Below are 22,848 nucleotides of genomic sequence, written 5' to 3'. Positions count from 1 at the left end.
GTTTTTGCCCACTCATTTATAATTAAAGGGCTGCTGTAATGTTTGATTTATGTTGTATGACACAGAAGTGTATTTCTTCGAAAATGTTATGCAATAAACTGTTTCATCAGTTGGAATAATTTAAATGGCTATGTTTGCATGGATAATTGTGAGTAGGATATATGTAAAAAAGTAAGTTAGATTAACTCAACTAATGTAATTTGTCAACTCAATATTACCAGGAATTCTAAATTAATATTAGGTTGCTTAAACTTAATTATGCTTTTAGAGGTCAAAGTAAATCATGTTGGTTTGTTGAACCAGTTGAGTTAGCCAAACCTAAAAATTTCTTGCTGGATTAACTTAATAATATGCAAAATTTGTAACTTAAAAAGCTGAGTGGAAATTGTTACCTCAATTTTTTTACGTTAAGCCAACAAAACATTTTTTAGAGTGTAGTGACAACTTCACAGATCAGTGGAAGAAGATTTAAAATTTACAATTTACACTTTCATTACAGGAAACTTTATTAAAACAGTTTAGCAAAATCAAATAATAATAATCAGATGACTTAAACTCTACTGATGTAGCTAAGCTACTCTGAGTTTGTTCTTCTCTTTGGTGAGGAGAGGTCAGCCAGGCCTAAAGATGCTCGTATCCCCGAGTTCTGTATTGATGATAATCCCCCAACAGGAGAGCCACTGGGCATCCAGTGGAAGTGTGATGTCATCCAAATCCTTCTGAATGAACCGTCTAACATGGCAATAATGAGCAGATGAAGCCAAAAATCACACAATCAGTTGACAGGTTCACAGGTTGGACTGAGGTTGCCCCTCTAGTATCTCTTCTGGGGTCTTCAATATGAACCTTATATCCAAACCGCTGACCTGTTCCTCTCACAGAAAACTCATTTATCTTTAATTAACAATAAAAATTCTTTATTATTAGGAAACAGAGAAAAGTTCTGTTTCAGCACTCTGATCATATTTAATCACATAAAGCTGGATATTAAGACCTTTGAACCTCTGAGCTGTGATGTAGACGCAGTCAGGGAGGACTTCTATATAGTTCTACCCCAGGTCACATGACACTCTTACATGTGATTGTCCTATAAAATGATTGTAGGCCCATTTATTATGAATAAAGCAGAGCTGTGTCTCTCTGTATTCAGACAAACACTTGAGGAAGTCTCTGAATAAGAGATGTGAGGATCCACTGTTCTGAACCTCGGCTGACTCGACTCAGTCTGAAGGTTGTTTTAGACTTCTGTGAGTAATCTGAGTAACTTACGCCGTAACCTTCCACGTGACCTGACGTTCACCTCCTGACAAACGTAACTACGCGTTGGGTGGACACATGGTGACTTGAATGGCGTGGAAGGTTGCAGTGTCAATTCAAGTTAATCAATTCGACAATTTTGTTAGGTGCGCTTACCTGAAGTAAACTGCTATCTATGCTAAGAAAGAAATTTTCTCACCTACTGGTGGTTGAGGTGAGAAAACAGCACCCCAGATGCATACCCAGTGGGGCCAAAATAGATAAGCACAAATGAGTGCAGAGAAAAGAGGTCCCATACTTTAGCATTGGCAAGTTGAATTAACCCCATGTTTGGGCTAGTCACTGCTGGCCTTAAGACATTGTTTCAAACAGTATTGATCAACATGTGTTCACAAAGCAAATGGCACAAAGTTTTATTAATATAATTGTAGATAATATTTGACCTTTGGGTCAAATATTATTGTACTAGGACTTCCATATTTGACCTTTGGGTCTTGTGATTTCAGCATGTAGGTTAAATGCTCAGTGATTCCATCATATAAAACACTCAGGTGTATGTATATGTATGGTGTATACAAGTATATTTGATTACATAGTATATATGAGAGTATATGTCATATATTTCATTAAAAAATACAAATAAAAAATCAAATCGGGACACAGCTCATCCTCTCTCACCGTCCTGTTTACCATCATCAGCTCCACCTGCAGAGAGAAGAAGGAAGAGCAGAGGAGATAAACAAGTGTTTTTAGAGACTCTTCATCAGCTGTCAGTCAGTGATGCAGCACATCAGGGACTTCAGTGCTGGGACTGTACTAGGACTCATTGTTGCTTCACTTTTTCTAATCTTTGGATTTTTATTGAAGTTGATGAAAATTTTTTTCACTTCTATGTTTTTTTGGACTTTCATTCATTAGAATAAGATAAGACAAGACAAGATACGATACGATACGATAAGATAAGATAACCTTTACTAGTCCTACAAGTTGAAAATTTATTTTGTTACAATAGAAAGTGGACAGTGCAAAATTATATAGCAAAAATTAGAGAACACTGGAATAGAATAAGAATAAGATAATGTACACAAATTTACATAATACAATAAAATAAAATACTATATACAATAAAACAAAATAAAATATTATATACAATAGGATAAAAATAGAATACAAATGCTGTATGAAACATTTGTATTCTATGTTTTGTATAGCAGTCTGACCAAGGTTATTGTAAAAACACAATAACCTTGGTCTTTCAACTCTGAGCTCTTAAGGAACCCCAACAATCCAGATGGACGGTTCCAGCTGTTAACTGGAGGAATTCCATCCAAACATCTGCTCTCACTAAATTCTTCCTCACCTACAGACTGTGTTCTTCACTGCTTTAAACTTGGAAATGAATGCAGCCATTGGTCTGTGTGCTGCTTTTTTCAGAGAGCTGATTGGCTGTTGACAGTGTTTGATCAGAGTGTGTCAGCCGTTACTATAGTGACCATTAAGGCAGAAACAGGAAGTGTTTGTTTCCAATCAATAAGCTACTGACCTCAGAGTCTCCAGTCTGCAGTCTGGACTCTGCTGAAGGTCACACAGCTGCTTCACATCTGGATCCTGCAGCTTGTTTAACCACAGGTTTAGCTCTCTCAGATGGGAGGGGTTGGACTTCAGCGCTGCTGCCAGATAATCACAGCTGATCTTCGACAAACCACAGCTTCTCAATCTGTATAAAGAATGAAAGATGTAAGTTTATTAGACAAAGTGTGAGCTTGAAATCATTCAGGGTTTCATCATCTGTTCAGAGCTGAAGAAGGTTCAGAGTGTAGAAGTTTAGAAAATGGAAACTCCAAACAGCTGAAGCCAACAGGAAGCAGCTTCAAACAGGAAACTGTGCAGACTTTTCAGACTATATGCCCCGATGCCGCCAGTTTGAGTTTGGAGATTTAAATCTCTGTTCTGTGACTAAGTCCTTGAATCATTTCTTCCAGTTGATCCAACAAGACAGACTAAGTATTGGACGTGTGTAGTCGCTCCATCAGGGGAGCTTCTAAATGTGATGTGATGGCCCCTCTGGGTCTGTCAGATCACAGGACTGAAGAGAACTCAAACTGGGCACACAGTTGTTCCAGTCTGGACCAAAGACTCTATACTGGGACTGAGGGACTGCTTTGCTACTTACATTTCTTTCTGGGGAAAAATGGGGATTACTTTGAAAACAGGAAGTATTTTCCCAATAAGCAGCCATGGATTAGTAAATCACTCCAACATGTTCTCAGGCAGAAGAAGCTGTCTTGTTATGAGGGAGAGAAGAAAAAGATTGAGGCACATAAACTTGTTCAAAGAGAGATAAAGCAGCTAAAAGGGGGGCAGGGATAGCTCAGTAGACAAGGTTATTGCTCCATTGTCGGAAGGTTGGTTGTTTGAATCCATTGAATGGCTACCCTGAGGTACCCATGAGCAAGGTACCGTCTGTACTCATTGCTCCCGCTGTGCCTACTTAGTGGCTCCCCACTGCTTCATACATATTTCCCCACAGGGATCACTAAAATTCACAAAATTATTATTTAAAAGTAAAGCAGAGGATGAGCTGAATAAAGGACACTCAAGGCTGGCTTGGAAAGGAATGAAGTCCATGGTGGGGATGCAGAACAAGGACCAAAGATGAATGTGACACTGAATCAGCATAAGACATGGGAGGAAAATGATTGAAGTGTGCTGTGAACTGACTGGGAGATTTTCACACATTTTCCAGTCCTCCTTAGAACAACAGGAAGTCCCTAGCATATGGAAACACAGGTTAAGTGTACTACATACAAACATGGTGACTGACCTCACAATTTCAAGTCTACATCCTGGACTCTCCAGAAAACCACACAGCTGCTTCACTCCTGAATCCTGCAAGTTGTTGTTTCTAAGGTCCAGCTCTCTAAGATGGGAGGGGTTAGACTTCAGCGCTGCTGCCAGATAATCACAGCTGATCTTTGACAAACCACAGCTCCCCAGTCTGTATGAAGAATAAATGTAAGTTTATCAGACAAAGTATGTGCTTGGAATCATTCAGTGTTTCATCATCTGTTCAGAGCTGAAGAAGGTTCCGAATGTAGAAGTTTAGAAAGTGGAAACTCAAAAAAGCTGAAGCCAACAAGAAGCATCTTTAAACAAACACAACAAAAGATAAATCTCTGCATTTTCAAATTAAAGTCCTAAATTTATCACAAAAAACATGAAAAAGTCGTGTTTTTCATTCCAGGAACCACATGGCTTCACCTTTAAAAGTAAAGTTAGGAAGAAATGGACATATTTTAAGTCCAACACCTTTTTCCAGTCACATCATTAAAGTAGACAAACTACAAGCTCCTTTTCATTCCAACAAGTCATCTTCTGACCTGGACTAACAACACTGTAGACGGTCCCTGAGCACTGGTCTCACAGCCAGCTGCACATAGAGACTGTGGAGATTAGAGAAATATTTTCCTGCTATTGTTCATAATCATTATCAATTCAATTCAATTCAATCTTTATTGGCAGACTTCATGTCCATAAAAACAAGACAAAAACAACAACAACACACACACACACACACACAACACTCCCCCCCCCAACACAAGGTATAAACCATTAAATATATATATGTATATAAATAAGTATCTAAAACATTTGTAAAAATATAAAACCATAATATACATAAAACACAATTACTTAAAATAAATCAATAAATTCACAAACACTTTAACCAGTGCTTTCTGAGACTGGATGAGTAACGGGAACCACTCAGTGTCGGATCTGTGAGTGCTAAAATTATACTGTTACTCGAACCATCCAGTCGTTCTCTAAAATTGAACATTAGCTTCCTTAAAAGTGCTTTAAAAGTCCAAACACCCACAGCTACAAACATCTGGATGGCACTACCACTTCTAGGTATCCTGCAAAGGATTCTCATCGCATCATTATATGCAACATGCAGCTTCTGCATGCTACATTGTTTGTAGGATGACCACAAGGGGGCAGTATATAGCGGTGTGCAATACGCTTTAAACAAAGCCACTTTAACTGGAAGTGAACAAAAGCTGAATTTGCGTGCAATAGTATTTGCCTGCACATAGAGCTTACACCGTTGTCTGTATATGTCATCATCATCATTCATTTGCTTAGTAATAAAGTGACCGAGGTATTTCACCTTTTTATGAACTTCAAGAGTTTTTTGTGCCAGTTTAAACAAAGGGAAATTTAGCTGTTTATCCTGCTTGGTTCTACATATCAAAACAGCACTTTTAGCAGCATTGTACTCAATGTCATATTGCACACCATATTCAGTACAGACATTAAGAAGATCCTGTAACCCAGCACTGCTTGGACTAAAAACAACCAGGTCATCTGCATACATAGGATGATTTATCAGTGCTTTACCTAATATACACCCAGTGTTACAGGCTCTCAGCTGTATGGACAGATCATCAACATATAAATTAAATAAAATTGGAGACAAAATCCCACCCTGTCTAACACCATTGCTGACACCAAAGGGGGCAGAAATACTGCTTCCCCATTTAACCTGCATGTTCTGATGAGCGTACCAGTAAGAGAGAATCCTCACGATGTATTGAGGAACTCCCCGTCTCTTCATTTTATCAAAAAGTTTTCTGTGGTTCACTCGATCAAAAGCCTTAGAGGCATCAATGAAACACATGAGGACAGATGAATTTTTAGCCCTGTACAAACTGACTATTTCCTTGAGTGCATATATGCACATGTCAGTGCCGTGCTTTGGTTTGAAGCCAAACTGATTATCCAGAGAAGAGATGAACACACTAACTCTGTCAAACAAGATTCTTTCTAACACCTTAGATAAAATACTGGCTAGTGCAATTGGCCTGTAATTATCCAAGCAGCTCACTTTTGCAGCTTTGTCCTTCATAACTGGTACCAGTAAAATACACAGCATTGAGTCTGGTAATATGCCATGACTCATAAACCCAGTGAAACAGAGTGCTAAAAGAAGAGCTAGCCTTACACTAGCATGTTTTAAATGTTCTGCAGTGATGTGATCCAAACCAGAGGATTTATTATCAGACAACCTATGAATGGCTTCATATACTTCATGTGTCCTTACACTTATTGTGTCATTACTCATGTCAAGATTGTCCTCATATGGTTCACTTTTTATACAGTTAAACAACGCACTGTAATGCTGTCTCCATAATGCTGCAATGTTATCTGCCCCAGAAACACCTTCAACAGTTGATGGTAGAGATGGTTTACAGTTATTAAGAGCTTTCACCTCTTTCCAAAAATCTGCCGTATTATTACACAGCATTTTCCTGGCCAAAGAATCTGCTCTTAGCATTTGCTCATTTTTAGTTATAAAGCGAACAGCGTACTTATATCTGGCATTCGCACATTTTTTGTGTTCAAATTCTGGGCCTTGTTTAGGTCTTCCAGCCATGGCCCAACATTTATAAGCTATGCGAGCTTCATCATGGTACATGGATACATGTTCTTTCCAGCCAGGTCTGATGTTAGGTTTCTTATGCTTATATTGTTTATCAAGCAGTGTGCCACTTTTATACAGAGCAGTCACTATATCATCATACATGGAGCAGAGTAAATGTTTATGCACAGCATTCTTACAGTTGACATCTTTGCACAAAATAGCTTCTTTGGGCAAAGAAATGTTGTTCAGAAGTATATCGGTATTACTATGATAAGCTAAGAAATCATCTTCACTACATGCTGACCAGTCTAATTTTACACTGGTAGCAATATTAGCAATATTATTTCCAGTTGTTGCTGGCATTTGTTCCACATTCACAGTAAAACCAAAAGGTATATGATCTGACACAGTTACCTCATACCTAATAGTTATGTTTGCTAAAGCTGCATGTCCATCAGCTGTACAGATACAGTGGTCCAGCCATGATGTACTATGCCAGGCTTCACTTATGTATGTATAGCTGTCTGCAGGCAGCAACACTTTGGTAGACAGGATAAGATTATTAACTTGACAGAAGTGAGTTAAGTGTTTAGCAAACTGAGAACTGCTGTCTGTGAGATCAGCATTAAAATCACCCAAAACATATATGCTGTAAGTATCGTTGTCTTGAATAAATGCATTAATAAAAGCCAGCCTACTGAGGTATTCTTGCTCATTTTGACAAGATTCATAGGGAGTATAAATATTAAGAATGATAAAACTACTATTGTTCTGTGTATATTGTATACCAATACACCAGTCTACATCCAGTCTAATGGGCTTTATCACAGGGTCTATTTTTTTGTCCCAAAGCACAGCAACCCCTCCAGGTATTCTGCCTCTGACTATGGCTATGCTGAGATCAGTTGTTGATTCCCCCACTCCCAAAAAACTTGCATTTAGACAGTTAAGTTTTCCCAGGTCCTGTTTGGACAACCATGTCTCCTGCAAGCATAAAATGTCACATTCTGCAAGCAGACTGTCCACAACAATCCGTCGAGCTTTGTCCCCTGCACTCTGTCCCAAACGTAGACCACGACAGTTGTAAGATAATATCCTAATAGACATCTTCATGTTAATACGTTGGTATCGCAGTTATCTCCCCTGCTGGATCCACTGAGCTTGGCACAACCGTACCGGGCTTACGAGGTTCATAAAAACGCCGGACCAGAGCCCCTTCAGGCCAGAGTTCAGGATTGTACATTTCACCCACATCATTACATTCAGCAGTAACCTTGAAAGAGCCGAACCTGCTACGTTTACCAGCAATTTTTTGACAGGTCACATCTCTTTTGAGTTTCTCTCTCAAATACAGAGCAAGAATTTCTGCATCTACATCCAGGGCAAATATGGTGGCAAACACGCTCACCAATTTTGTTTTCACAGTTCTGATTGTACTCACAGCTCCAGTGCTGATAATCAATACAGGTCCAGGCCTCTTATTGTGCCCAGTGGTAGCAGCATGCATTCCTGAACCCGAATTAACCGTCTCCAGCTTGTGACGAGGCTTGCCATTTTTCACAACTTTACTCCATTGTGGGGAGCATGTAGAAAGCGCTGTCTCAACGGGATCCTCCGTTGTTGCTGTAGTTTCCATATTACGACCTGAGGCTGTCGTCGGAGCCCGATCTTGACCACATAGCAACATCTCCGGACAAAATGCTGACACTGTGCTTGTCCCAGTCCTTGAAGCAGCCAAAGCTCTGGCTTCCTGCCTTTCGCGCGGGCCGCCTTTACTTCGACTCCCCCACCGCTCCTCTGCGTTTTTCCCCAGGGGAAAGTGGGAAGCGGTCCCCGACCCCTGAGCATTCAGCGTAACAGGCTCAGCCGAGTCATTCCTACTATTCGGTGCCATTTCAGTGTGATCACTCTTCATCAAAAAATACAAAATTTTGAATTATTTTAACATTTCATCTAAAAGAGGGATTTTCAACCTATAAGAAAAATGTATTGGTCCAGCTAAGGATATTATATTATAATATTTTTTAAAATCAAAGTCTTTACCCATGACGTGCCAAATGTCCACCCTGTTACAGGACATTCAATTTTCTATTAATAACTGTTTTGAATACACAGTTATAGTAATATTTACATTTTCTAAAAGCTACAATGTCCCTTTTTAAAATCTGCAAGGAAATTTCATGTTACAGTGCATAGCAATAACAGGGGTGACGGTAACAGGGGGGAGATTTTATGCTAAACTTAGCCATTACTACTAGTATGATGAACAACAAGCTAGTACATGGTGACCACTAAGAACCATTTTTAACATGTTTATTAGCCATATTATAAAAATTACAAAAAAAAAATTGTTTCCATTATTAATAAGCGTAACAGGTTGGACGTGTTATGCTTTGCCACATTACAAAATCTTGCTAAAACATTGAAAAAAGGGTTGATTACAGAGTGGTACTTACTCGTCTTCTTCTTGAAAGTTTTCCCTCCAAAATATGTTACATCTGGGAGTGTCATGTGACTAAAAGAATAATCAGGTGATGTGTTCTATGGAATTCTTATCAGAGTAACAGGGGTGACAGTTGATTCAGGGACACAACATTTTTTAAAGATTTTAAGTATTAAACATGGCTTAATAATAAAAAAGAACATTTGATGAGGAACATTAGAAATAAGCCAATCCAGAAATGATGAAAAATCTAGATTTTTTTTTTTTTTTTTTAAGTTATATTTGTAACTGAAGTCGAGCAAGCATGACTGGGGACATAGTACTTTAGTGACTTGTGCTAAAATAAAAGTAATTTACTTTTAATGTATTTATCCTGTGTATATATCAATGTGTTCTATGGTAGAGGGGGGTTAAACATACAAGAAAATGGTTTAGAAATAAGCATTAGACAAGTTTTACACTAAATATACCATATTATGTCATGAGGACTCAAATGGCACCGAATAGTAAGAATGACCCAGCCGGTACCTCAGGCCGACACTCAAGAGCAGTCACACGTTGGTCGACCTCCACAGCATTGGCCATAACTTGCTCGCAGACATCCGCCTGTAGTTTAACTACATGTTTTAAAGCACCCACCTCAGCACACAGCTGGTCCATTCGCTGTAGTAGACAACACACATCCATGCTGGAGTATGTAACAGGCGGCAAATCATCCAGGTGATGAGATACAAATCTTGGGATATTATCCCCACACTCATTCAGCACTTTAAGACAGAGTTTAATATTGTTGGCGTCTTTATGCTGTCCTTTATATCCAACGCACCGCTGTGAGGTAGTGGGGCAGAGCTCAAACAAAACTTTCTTGGAGGCTTCATTCCCCTCGGATTCAAATGTGTTCGTGGCCAACAACACAATTTCATCCTGACTTAAAGTTTTGATTTTTACAGCAAGGAAATTAAGTAGTTCATCCTCTACAATTACCCTTCCATCAGTTGTTTTATATATCTCTGGTTTTAATCGTGACCGTTTGAAAGTCGGAGCTATGTCTGCACAACCACCTGCTACATCCGCCATCATGAGTTCAACACACCTGAGTGTGAATATGTGGGATTTGTGATGACGATTCGTCGATTATCATTACCCTTGCATTAATAATATAATCTACAGCATTGATATTGTATTCAGATGTTTAAACATATTGGCACCCAATTAGCCTTTATTACAGGTGCAGTTATAACCACTTTAAACTGTTGAGTTGAATCTATAATCTTAAATGCTTTTGAATACTTTTCATAATCTTAAATGTTTATATGCAGATTATATTGCATTATAAAAGAAAGGCCCAACTCTGAGTATAGTCTGGGCCTAAAAATCTTGACAGGAAACTGTAGGTTTGCAGAGCATGCTTTGCATCCAGGAAGTGAAACTACGTTAACCCTGATGAATCAAAAGCAATCTGAAGTGTCTTTTTGGGGGGAGATCTACAGCTGATGTTATGCAGTGTACATCTCACCATGTGTGTTCATTAAAATCAATTGTTTGACCAAGCTCTTCTGGACCATGGTTGTTTATACTCTCGTCCTCAATATTGAACCCTTAACAAGACCAAAGTGCAACAGTGAAAGAACATCAGACACAAATTTGTTTCTATTGGTTTCACATAAACATCTACTGTCATTATTTTTACTCAACGCTGTGGAGTCCTTTATTGGAAATTCAAATGTGATTTTTTTCAATCTGTTACCATCTCCCAAACTCAGCTATGTGACTTCCAAATGAATAAAAGCAGCAGAAGTGGCTTTACAAATGAAAGAGAAAGAAATTCAAATCAAATTCAAATTTTTTATTTGTCACGTACACTGTCATACACAGTACGATATGTAGTGAAATGCTTGGACAACTGCTCGTGACCTAAAGGAAACAAAAAAGGAAAAGGCTATGAATAAGATAGGAAATAAATATGAAAAATTAAAAAGGGTAAATTTAACTAGGAAGGAATAAAATATAAATTAAGGTTAAAAATGAAATAACTGTACAACACACTGGGAAAGAATAAGATAAAATATAAAAATTAAAGTTGAAAATAAAATAACTGTACAACAAAATACACAATACACAATATAGAACTATATAAGAATGTATGAACAAAATACACAAGCAAGAAGTATAAATAAATATATACACAATAACAGCAGCATATACACAATAACAGCAGCAGTGATTTAAGTGATGAAGTGAAAACAAAGTCCAGAATGTCCAGTGTGTGTGTAAGAACTATATGTGTGGGTCAGTACTGTGTGGTGGTGTGATTGTGATTGAGAGACCGTATCGCCTGCGGGAAGAAGCTCCTCCTCAGTCTCTCTGTGTTGGTCTTCAGGGAGCGGAATCGCTTTCCTGACCTCAACAGAGAGAACAGTCTGTTGTTGGGATGGCTGAGGTCCTTCACGATCTTCCTGGCCTTGGTCCAGCACCGCCTGCTGTAGATTGAGTGCAGGTCAGGGAGCTCGGAGCGGATGGTGCGTTCAGCTCACCGCACAACCCTCTGTAGAGCTCGTCTGTCCTGCATGGTGCTGTTCCCGAACCAGGTTAAGATGTTTCCCGTCAGGATGCTCTCTATGGTGCACGAGTAAAAGTTCCTGAGCACCTTGGAGGTCAGTTGGAAGTCTCTCAAGTGTCTGAGGTGGTAGAGACGCTGACGGGCCTTTTTCACCACGGAGTTGATGTGACAGGACCATGACAGGTCCTGCGTGATGTGAACTCCGAGGTATTTGAAGCTGTCCACTCTCTCCACTGGGCACTCGTTGATGACAGGGGTCTGGTAGTTCCTCTCCTGCTTAGTGCTGAAGTCCACTATCAGCTCCTTTGTCTTACTGACGTTTAGAAGGAGGTTGTTCCTCTGGCACCAGTTCTCCAGATTCCTAATCTCCTTCAGGTAGGCCGTCTCGTTGTTATCAGAGATCAGGCCCACCACGACAGTGTCGTCAGCAAACTTGATGATGGTGGTGGAGAGAAGAAGAAGAGGAGAGGGAGAGGAGAGGGAGGCCACCCTCACCATCACTCCAGCTGAAAACATCACACTTCCATTAAAGTTGGTGAGAAAATGTTGAGCAGGATCAGCTGCTGGCTAATCTGGAGGCTGTAGCAGCTCACAATCACAATGGATTTCCACTCATGAAAAAGCTCAAACTGCTTTATTTCATTACCATATTCCAGTGAGGCCTCCATAATGATTTCAGCTTTTCCGTAGACACACTGTGTGTCCTGTATAACTAATTATTGAAGAAGGAAAATAAGCTGATCATTCAAACTCAGGTGGCGAGGGTCCATCACAAATCTCACTGACAGCCAATAGAAATAAAGAAAAATTCAGACCGACAGTCTTTATGGGGTTAGGCAGTGAACTGCTCACGCTGCATTCAAATGCATCTCAAACTATTGGAATTGGATTCAACTTTTTGAAGAAGATTTCTTCTCAGCTGCTGTTTGGAACATTTCTTATTTGATCATGAACTGTATTAAACTCTGTAAATGAACTGAGAACTATTTCTACATTTGAAACTAGGGATTCATTTTCCATTCACTTCTGTGCGTTAGTGTATAAATGAATGTTAGACTGGGCTCCATGGAAACACTGGTCTCGGCTGCCTTCTTTCTGTAGTCATTCCAACAGAGTCCTTTCTCTTCTCCAGCTTCTGTTTGAAATCGTTTCACAGAGCCTGAATCCTGCTTTGTTGTCATGTTTGGGCCTGTGTTAGGCTGCACTGTGTTCCTCTGCTTTAACACACACCTAACCTGGGTTGTCTTAAGCAGCCATATCAGCTTCTGATACCATGAACATCATCACAGCTCCAAACTTCACCTTTGTTAGCTTTGACATTCATGTCTTTCTTTTCTCTCTCTCTGCTTCCACAGAAGCTCAAAGTCTCTGCAGCCGGTTTTTATCTGCTATCATCAGATCTTCAGCAGCCTCACTCTCATCACTCACACACTCTACAGCCTCATCAGTACTGACCTGATCTTCACTGACTGATGGAGCACAACATGAACCTGTGGAGGCTGAAAAACTGTCCTGTCAAACATCTCTCCATCACCACCCCGCTTCTGTCAGCCTTTAAATGAACCCTGATCAAGTATGTCACTTATATTTGGAGCAAAAAGGAAAAACTGTTGTTCAGTTATTTGGAAAGACACAACATTTCTGAAAGGACTCAAACTTCTTCACATTTATCTTCAGACACATTATTAAAACCCTCTTTAATCGCCATGATAGAACAGAGAAAACCCTACTCATAGTGGTCAAAACATTTATAATTCCACCCATCCTCATCCGCTTTATCCGGGGCCAGATCGTGGGGGCAGCAGCCTAAGCAGAGATGCCCAGACCTTCCTCTCACCAGCCACCTCCTCCAGCTTATCCGGGCGAACACCAAGGCGTTCCCAGGCCAGCCGAGAGGTATAATCTCTCCAGTGTGTCCTGGGTCTGCCCCAGGGCCTCCTCCCGGTGGGACATGCCTCACCTCACCAACACCTCACCTAGGAGGCGCCCAGGAGGCATCTTTGTCAGATGTCAACTGGCTCCTTTCGATGTGGAGGAGCAGCGGCTCTACTCTGAGCCTCTCCCGGATGGCAGAACTTCTCACCCTATCTCTAAGGGAGAGGCCAGCCACCCTTTGGAGGAAGCTCATTTCCGCCGCTTGTACCTGCAATCTTGTTCTTTCGGTCACTACACACAGCTCCTGAACATCGCTTTTACACTCAGCTCCCTCTTCCCCATGACAGACCGGTGCAGCGTCCACATTACTGCAGCCGCAGCCCCAATCCGTCTGTCAATCTCTGGCTCCCTTCTCCCATCACTCATGGAAAAGACCCCGAGATACTTGAACTCCTCCACTAGGGGCAGGAACTCATCCCCGACCCGGAGTGGGCACTCCACCCTTTTTCGGCTGAGAACCATGGCCTCAGATTTGGAGGTGCTGATCCTCATTCCCGCTGCTTCACATTCGGCTGCGAACCGTTCCAGTGCGAGCTGGAGGCCTTCACTTGATGAAGCCAACATAACCAAATCATTCGCAAAAAGTAGAGATGAGATTCTGAAGCCACCAAAGTGAAAGCCCTCCACCTAGAAATCCTGTCCATAAAAATTATGAACAGAATCGGTGACAAAGGGCAGCCTTGGGGGAGCACATCACCCACCGGGAATGAGTCTGACTTATTACCGGCAATGCGAACCAAACTCTTGCAACGGTTGTATAGGGATCGAATGGCCTGTAGCAATGGGCCAGACACCCCATACTCCCGCAGTACCTCCCACAGGACACCCCAAGAGACACGGCCGAATGCTTTCTCCAAGTCCACAAAATATATATAGACTGGTTGGGCAAACTCCCATGCACCCTACAGTATCCTTGAGAGGATAGAGAGCTGGTCCAGTGTTAGGTTTTGTATTGTTGATTGTCATTTATGCTTAGAAATATCTACCCATATATGCTTAGAGTTTTATAATCAGTTGTAGATTGGTAGAGGTTTGATCCTTAATAGTTTGCAAACTTTGTGTGCATTCCAGAGTGCTCTGGCATGCACACACACTTAAGGTCAGGAGAGAGGTTATATCTGCTCTTACTGATTTATGGTATAGGAGGACACCTACTATGTATCTGGTTAAGTATAAGAGTCTTTTGTTTAGACCAGGCCTGCCCAATCCCAGTCCTCGAGAGCTACTATCCTGCAGCTTTTAGATGCATCCCTACTCCAACACAGCTGAATCAAATGGTTTGATCTCTTCAGCATGCCATCATGTTTGGCAAAGGCCTGATAACAAGCCATTCATTTGATTCAGGTGTGTGGGAACAAGAATGCATCTAAAAGCTGCAGGACGGTAGCTCTCGAGGACCGGGATTGGGCACCCCTGGTTTAGACGGACCGCTAGACTCCTGGCACCAGCTCTGGGGAGTCTTCACAGGTTCACATTCTGACACACACACACACTTACAAAACCACAGGCAAGGTACTCTTTGTGTGTATGTATATGTCATATGTTAATGAACCTATGCATATTCATGTAACCACAATAAAAGAGCAGTGTTACGGGAGAGTGGACCAGAGCAACTGGGGTCAAGCGAAGGAACGGCGTTTGTTCAGTTCTCTCCCGTGCACGTGAAACAGAAAGAACGTTGCCTACTCGTGTCTTGCTTGCTGTGCAATTACATTGTCTTCAACGTACCAGCGAATAGGTTCAAGCAACAAACCTATTGTTAAGAAATATATTCTAAAACACTTCTTCAGTAAAGACTCAGAGAAGAGAAACACACAGAACTTCTTGCTAGCAAGGGCAGCCTCCAGAACTGAGACTCGTGCTGAGGAACTGCCCCGGCCTTTATTTATACTTCAGTGAGCGTTTGTTCTTTACATTAGAATGTGGAGGTGTGTGTGTGTGTGTGTGTGTGTGTGTGTGTGTGTGTGTGTGTGTGTGTGTGTGTGTGTGGTGCTGCTGATCAAAGGGTCATATAACATAAAAGCACAAAAGGAAACATCCTTGGTCAGGAAGAGGGTAGTCTCCCCCTCACCCTAGATGGTTCACCCTAGATAACACAGTGAAGAAGTCCAGCAGTTCATCTAAACAAAAGGCACTTAGACTAAAACAGACATAGCTACGTTAAAACAATAAAACAATAAAACAAGGTACGACCTCTCCCCATGCTCCCAGGATGTGGGGGTGGACGCTAAAACACCTTGAAGTGTTACAGGTCCCCTAGGATGAGACATTCTTTCACTATGCCACCAACTAAACACTAATGTTTACATGCAGTATTCTACCATATACAAACTTATATAATTAAAAAAATTACTGACTTTTAAGTACAATTTCCTATTGACACCTATCATCCAGTGTTCCGCGACCAGGACGAAAACCGCATTGTTGTTCCTGTATTCGAGGTTCGACTAGCGGACGAACTCCCCTTTCCAGCACCCTGGAATAGACTTTCCCAGGGAGGCTGAGGAGTGTGATCCCCCTGTAGTTGGAATACACCCTCCAGTCCCCCTTCTTAAAGATGGGGACCACCACGGGGTGCCCAGGGGTACTGCCCTTGATCTCCATGCAACATTATAGAGGCGTGTCAATCAGAACAGCCCTGCAACATCCAGAGCCTTCAGGAACTCGGGGCGGACCTCATCAACACCAGGGGCTCTGCCACCAAGGAGTTGTTTAACTGCCTCAGTGACCTCGCCTCTGGAAATTGGCGGGTCATTCCCCTCATCCCCTGACTCTTAATTTCACTGACATGTCTTCCAGCTCCCCTCAGGTTGGGTTTAATGCCAGATCGGTGGCGAATAAGACCTTCATCCTGAAGGATTTCTTTTCTTCCCATGCATTGGATTTCCTCTGTTTGACTGAAACCTAGAGTTCACCCGGTGAGTTAAGCGTTTTTTCTGAACTGCTGCCCGCTGGCTGTGCTTATTTTAGTGCTCCAAGAGCTTCTGGTCATGGCGGGGGGTTAGCTGTTTTTTTAAATCACACTTTGAGTTTAAGCAACTATCCTCATGGACACGTCACACCAGCTTTGAACTTTGCCTGTGTGAACTGGGCCACTCGCCTTCATTGCTGTGTGCAATAGTTTATCGGCCTCCTAAACATAACAAGGAGTTTTTATCTGAGTTTTCAGAGTTTCTCGCTGACTGTGCATCTCGGTATGACCAGGTCCTGCTACTCTGTGATTTTAATATACACGTCTGTTGCCCAGGGAAACCCCTGGCTAAGGAATTCATGGACCTGGTGAACTCTTTTAATATTGTTCAATCTGATAAATGTGCCACTCAAGAACGTGGTCACACATTGGATTTGGAGTTATCATATGGATTATCTGTCTGTATCTTACATGTGGCGCATGCTGTATTCTCTGACCATATGCCCATTCTATTTGACGTTGTTCCTCTTAGTCCTGTTGTTAAACCGGCTGCACCTATGCGATGCTATTGTGCCTTCGGCTATTTGAACAACTTGTGTCCAGTCCCTCTGAGTCGTCCTCCGTAAATAGATTATTATCTCACCTGGACTCTGTTTGTAAATCTGCCCTTGATGTTGTTGCACCTCTAAGACTCAGGTAGTGTAAACCCAAGTAATGGCTCGAGTAAAATCGGTTAGCCAAGGGCTGGCTAACCGATTTTACTCGAGCCATTAGAAGAGAATGTAGGAGATGTGAAAGACGATGGAAAAAGGACATGCTGTACATTTCTCTGGAAGCTCTTAAGACGAGCTGGAAAGCTTATCAGAGGGCAGTAAAGACCGCCAAAAACTCCTATTTTTCACAACTTATTGCTGTTAATTCACATAACCCTCGTGTTCTGTATAATACCATTAATTCTGTACTGAATGCAGAGGATCATGTTCTTTTGCAATCTTCTGAGGTGTAATAACTTTATCTTCTGTTGGCCCGGCTGTGCATGTTCCCTGTTTAAATTTTCTTATTGCTTTCCAACCAATTGTTCTACCTGAACTAGAGAAGCTTGTGTTAACTGCTAAACCATGCGGTTCTCCGAATGATGTCGTTCATCCCCGTTTTCTGAAAGAGGTGTTTCCTACTGTTGGACCACATATTCTGAACATAATCAATACCAGCCTCTTGTCAGGTCAAGTACCAAGTGAGTTTAAGCATGCAATTATTTATCCCTTACTTAAGAAGCCAGGCTCAGATATTTCAGTAATGTCAAATTTTAGACCCATCTCTAAACTTCCTTTTCTGAGTAAGATCTTGGGAAAGGTTGTTCACACTCAGCTGATGGATTATCTAAACAACTCTCAAATGTTTGAATTTTTTTAGTCCGGCTTTAGGCCGTTTGATAGCACAGAGACAGCTCTCATAAAGGTTATAAACGATATCCTGGTAGCGACGGACTGTGGTAAACACGTAGTGCTTATACTATTAGATATGACTGCTGCATTTGACACAGTGGATCACGACCTTCTGATCTCTTGATTACAGCATTGTGTGGGCCTTTCTGGCTTGGCACTCCTGTGAATAAAATCATATCTCTCAAACAGGAGCTTCTGTGTTAAGTTGGGCTCGTCATCGTCCTCTGTGGCCCCTCTGTCATGGGGTGTACCACAGGGATCTATTCTTGGGCCATTACTGTTTTCCTTATATCTCCTGCCACTGGGTGGGATCTTTCGTAAACACAAAGTTGCATTTCATCTATATGCTGATGATTGCCAGCTTTATTTTCCTTTCAGTCATTCTCATAGCTCCCAAATTAGACTCCTGCTTGATTACTTTAGTGATGTTAAGTCATGGATGGCTCAAAACTTTTTAAATTTTAATGAACGAATTTTAATGACAGGCGTCTGTCGAAGGTTAAACCTTTTCTTTCAAGGAGACTGTTATCCACGCTTTTATAACCTCACGCTTGGATTATGGTAAGTCCCTTTTAATAAGGGTTGGACCGGAAACTCTGACACGCCTGCAACTAGTACAAAATGCTGCGGCACGGTTTTTATCTAGTAAAAGGAAATTTGAGCACATTACTCCGGTCCTGGCCTCCTTGCACTGGCTTTGAATTCAATTTAGGATTCATCTTGAAGTTCTTTTATTGGTTTTTAAATCTTTAATTGGTCTGGCACCTGTGTATCTGTCTGATTTGCTGAAGCCCTATGTCCCCACTCGTTCGCTCCGGTCAGCTGAGCAGCGGTTGCTCTCAGTCCTCAAATCACGGCTGAAACTGAGAGGAAACCAAGCGTTCTCCATTGTGGCTCCTACGCTTTTGAATAATCTTCCTCTTCACATTAGGCAATCGACATCAGTGATGGTTTTTAAATCCAGATTGAAAACACATTTGTATTCACTGGCTTTTGACTCTGTGGTTGACTAACTTGTATTTTATTGTTTTTGCTATATTCATTATTTTATCGTATTTATTATTCTTATGGTAACTATTATGTTTCTATTGTTCAGTACTTTGGTCATCCTTGCGTGTTTTTAAAGTACTATATAAATAAACAATGATGATGATGATGATGATACAAACACTGCTTATATGGTACAAGTTCCTCTTTTTTGTCTGGCTTCCTGTATTTATTAATATGCTAGTATAGCTCTATACTAACTTCCTGTTTTTCAGTCTGGCTGAGCACTTAGGTTGTGAGTCACAAGTGGCCTTGCTTTACAACCCTTCATTATTAAAGTACATAAAACAATATAATCAGAAAACAAGCACTAAGAGTATATTAATTACATGACAACATCCTGAACATTTATGAACATCAATCAAAGATCTGAAATATAGAAAAACAAGAACATCTGCTGTCAGTGAACTCACCTCAGAGTCTTGAGTCGACAGTTGGGACTCTCCAGTCCAGCACAGAGAAGCTTCACTGCTGAAAACGTCAGGTCATTTAAACTCATGTCCAGTTGTGTCAGATGGGAGGGGTTGGATTTCAGAGCAGAGGCCACAACTTCACACTGAGTCTCTGAGAGTCGACACTGAGTCAGTCTGTGATTAGAAAATATAAAATGTGTTATTATAAAAGAGGAAATTCTGCATTATAAATAGACTGAATGTACATGAAGACAAAACGGAGTGACGTCACAATCTGATGAACGTCTGCTCTTTACATCTGTGCTTCAGCTCCTCTTACTGTGTTTGACATGACACAATGACTCAGTCTCTCTCAGACCTGCAGACTTTTAATGAGCATTTTTGTTTGGCTTTAATGTGCAGATGAAGGAGGGAAGATGGCATCACTTTAAGGCTTCCATAATGTTCACGGTCTGTCAGTCAGATCTGATCCAAAGTCAGACATTTGGACTGTTTCCTGTTTTGAATCTGACTCCAGAACATTTTGAATGAGTTCAGCTCAGTGAAGAGTTCCAGCGGAGAAAGCTGATCTTTGTTTGCTACCTGCTGCTGTCAGGTACGACTGTTCAATTTGACATGCAGGAAAAATGTGGTAACTGTTACCAAACGGAGCAGAAATCTCATCATTGGACAATAATGACAACTGAACTCAGAGCTGCTGATATCATATCTGATTTCAAGTGAACTAAAAAAAGAAATGATTAGCTCATTTTATCTTTCTTTTTTTTTCTCTGTCACGATTTTTAACATTATAGTTCATTTCACTACAAAGATTCTTATTTCTGTCTTCTCTATAACAGGAGCGTCTGAATGACCAACAACAGCAGCCGCAGATTTAAAATACTGCCCCCAAATGACACAACACATGAACTACATGTAGAAGTGAGTCTACAATACACAGCATATGACTACCAATGCAGGATAATGCACATACACATTTCCTGATAAACAGAAAATATAATTTTATCTGAGAAACTCCAACTAATGAGAGTTACTGTGTACATCTGAAGAACTAAACGACTAATCTACACTAATAAAGTGTGTTAATGATCACATCTGGACTCACCGAGCCTTTTGGCAGTTCCTCACAGCTGGAATCAGTCTCAGTTGTCCCTGCTCTGATATGTTGTACCTCCGAAGGTCAAACTCATCCAGAACCACCTCTGACATCTGCAGCATGAAGGCCAGAGCTGAGCACTGGATCTCAGAGAGTTTCTTCTCTGATCTGTTCTCTGACTTCAGGAACTCTTGTATCTCCAGATGTACTGAGAGGTCGTTCATCTCCATCAGACAGTGGAAGATGTTGATGCTTCTATCAGGATACATGTTATCACTGTTCATCATCTTCAGGTTGTTAATGACTCTCTGGATGATTTCTGTACTGATCACTGTTTGACCCAGCAGACCTCCTAAGAGTCTCTGGTTGGACTCCAGAGAGAGGCCATGAAGGAAGCGAACAAACAGGTCCAGGTGGCCATTTTTACTCTGGAGGAATTTCTCCATGACTCTGTTCAGAAATGCATCGTATGATCGGAGATCCCTTCCAAAAAGCTTCTTGGTCATAGAAGTTATCTTTTGGAAGTAAATCATCTGCGTTCTCATCATAGTGCTCTGGTCCCAGACCTCTCTTGGATCCACGTAATCATTCACTAATCCTTCATCATCACTATAATTATCAGTATCACTATCATCATCTTCATACTCTTCCTCCTCATCCCAGATGAAGTTTCCCACCTGGGGACATAGGAAGTTCTCCACCACCTCTGTCTTCCTGTTGGTGAAACAGTGGAACATGTAGACTGCAGCCAGAAACTCCTGAATGCTTAGATGAACAAAGCAGTAGATTGGTTTGTGGAAGATCACACACTCTCGTTTGAAGATCTCTGTATAAACTCTTGAGTACACCGAGCCCTCTGTGACACCCAGACCACACTGTTCCAGGTCTTCTTGGTAGAACATATTTCCTTTCTCCAGATGTTCAAACGCCAGCCTCCCCAGCTTCAGAAGAACTTCCCTGTCAGCCTCCGTCAGCTCCCGTGGACTCGTCTCATGTCCCTCATCGTACTTGTTCTTCTTCCTCTTTGTCTGAACCAGCAGGAAGTGTGAGTACAAGTCAGTCAGGGTCTTGGGCAGCTCTCCTCTCTCCTCTGTAGTCAACATGTGCTCCAGAACTGTAGCAGTGATCCAGCAGAACACTGGGATTCTACACATGATGTGGAGACTCCTCGATGTCTTCATATGGGAGATAATTCTGCTGGACAGCTCTTCATCACTGAATCTCCTCCTGAAGTACTCCTCCTTCTGGGCGTCAGTGAAGCCTCGTAGTTCTGTTATCCTGTCAACACATGTAGGAGGGATCTGATTGGCTGCTGCAGGTCGGGAAGTTATCCAGACGAGAGCCGAGGGAAGCAGATTCCCCTGGATGAGGTTTGTCAGCAGCTGGCTGACTGATGACTTCTGTGTGACATCAGACAGCAGCTTCCTGTTGGTGAAATCCAATGAAAGTCTGCTTTCATCCAGGCCGTCAAAGATGAACAAAAGCTGAGAGACAGCCAGCTTCTCTGCTGTGACCTTCTGTAATGTTGGATGGAAAACATGGATCAGCTCCAGAAGACTGTACTGCTCATCTCTGATCAGGTTCAGCTCCCTGAATGAAAGCAGAACCACCACACTGACATGTTGGTTCTCCAAGCCCTCTGCCCAGTCCAGAGTGAACTTCTGCACTGAGAAGGTTTTTCCAACACCAGCCACGCCGTTAGTCAGAACCACTCTGATGGGGATGGGTCTCTGTTGGTCAGGTAAGGCTTTAAAGATGTCCTGGCACCTGATTGGAGTGCCATGGAGGGCGTCCATCTTGGAAGCTGTCTCCAGCTGCCTCACCTCATGTTGGGTATGAACCTCTTCACTCTGTCCCTCTGTGATGTGGAACTCAGTGTAGATCCTGTTGAGGAGGGTTCTACTTCCTGTTTCATCACATCCTTCTGCCACACGTTCACATCTCCTTCTCAGACTGATCTTATGTTCATCTAAAAGCTCCTGCAGACCAACAACTGCTGAAAGAAAGAAAAACAGAAAGAAAACTCTTCAATGTGTGAACAACACAACAAAAAGTCCAGTTTTCAGAAACGAGTCCATCAGCAGACAGATGTTTAGTCTTACTTTGGACACAGCTGCTTTGACTGGCTGTCTGCAGTCCAGCTCTGGTTCTGGATCTTTCTCCACACTGGGGACAGGAGGAGTCTCCTGATGAAGCAGACTGGTCCCAGTATGAGGAGATGCACTGTCTGCAGAACCAGTGTCCACAGCTGGTACAGACTGGATCCTTCAGGACGTCCTGGCACAAAGCACAGCAGGGCAGCTGCTCCTCCTCACA

General features: G+C 41.7%; 1 protein-coding gene across 1 annotated transcript; it reads right to left on the bottom strand.

Moving 5' to 3' along the window:
- Window positions 1–432: 432 nt before the first annotated feature.
- LOC120741586 (NACHT, LRR and PYD domains-containing protein 12-like) lies at window positions 433–21,926 on the bottom strand. The gene is made up of 5 exons (XM_040044561.1): window positions 20,542–21,926; window positions 19,437–19,610; window positions 4,082–4,255; window positions 2,801–2,974; window positions 433–1,962 (listed from the first exon to the last, which is right to left on the bottom strand). The coding sequence occupies exons 1-5, from the start codon at window positions 21,711–21,713 to the stop codon at window positions 1,953–1,955; spliced, it is 1,704 nt and encodes a 567-aa protein (XP_039900495.1). The 5' UTR covers window positions 21,714–21,926; the 3' UTR covers window positions 433–1,952.
- Between the last annotated feature and the right edge of the window lie 922 nt (window positions 21,927–22,848).

The sequence above is a fragment of the Simochromis diagramma genome, unplaced genomic scaffold (assembly GCF_900408965.1).
Source record: "Simochromis diagramma unplaced genomic scaffold, fSimDia1.1 OVJJ01000326.1, whole genome shotgun sequence".
NCBI lineage: Eukaryota > Metazoa > Chordata > Actinopteri > Cichliformes > Cichlidae > Simochromis > Simochromis diagramma.
Note: the sequence above shows the minus strand (reverse complement) of the source record. Positions and strands in the feature narration are given on the sequence as shown.

What these genes read in the sequence shown, in the direction of transcription:
- LOC120741586 (XM_040044561.1), bottom strand. Translation starts at nt 21,713, where the DNA reads ATGAAGACATCGAGGAGTCTCCACATCATGTGTAGAATCCCAGTGTTC. An exon ending in AGGAACTGCCAAAAGGCTCG is followed by an intron (nt 19,611 to 20,541) that starts GTGAGTCCAGAT and finishes TTCTAATCACAG; the next exon opens with ACTGACTCAGTGTCGACTCT. An exon ending in TGTCGACTCAAGACTCTGAG is followed by an intron (nt 4,256 to 19,436) that starts GTGAGTTCACTG and finishes TTCTTCATACAG; the next exon opens with ACTGGGGAGCTGTGGTTTGT.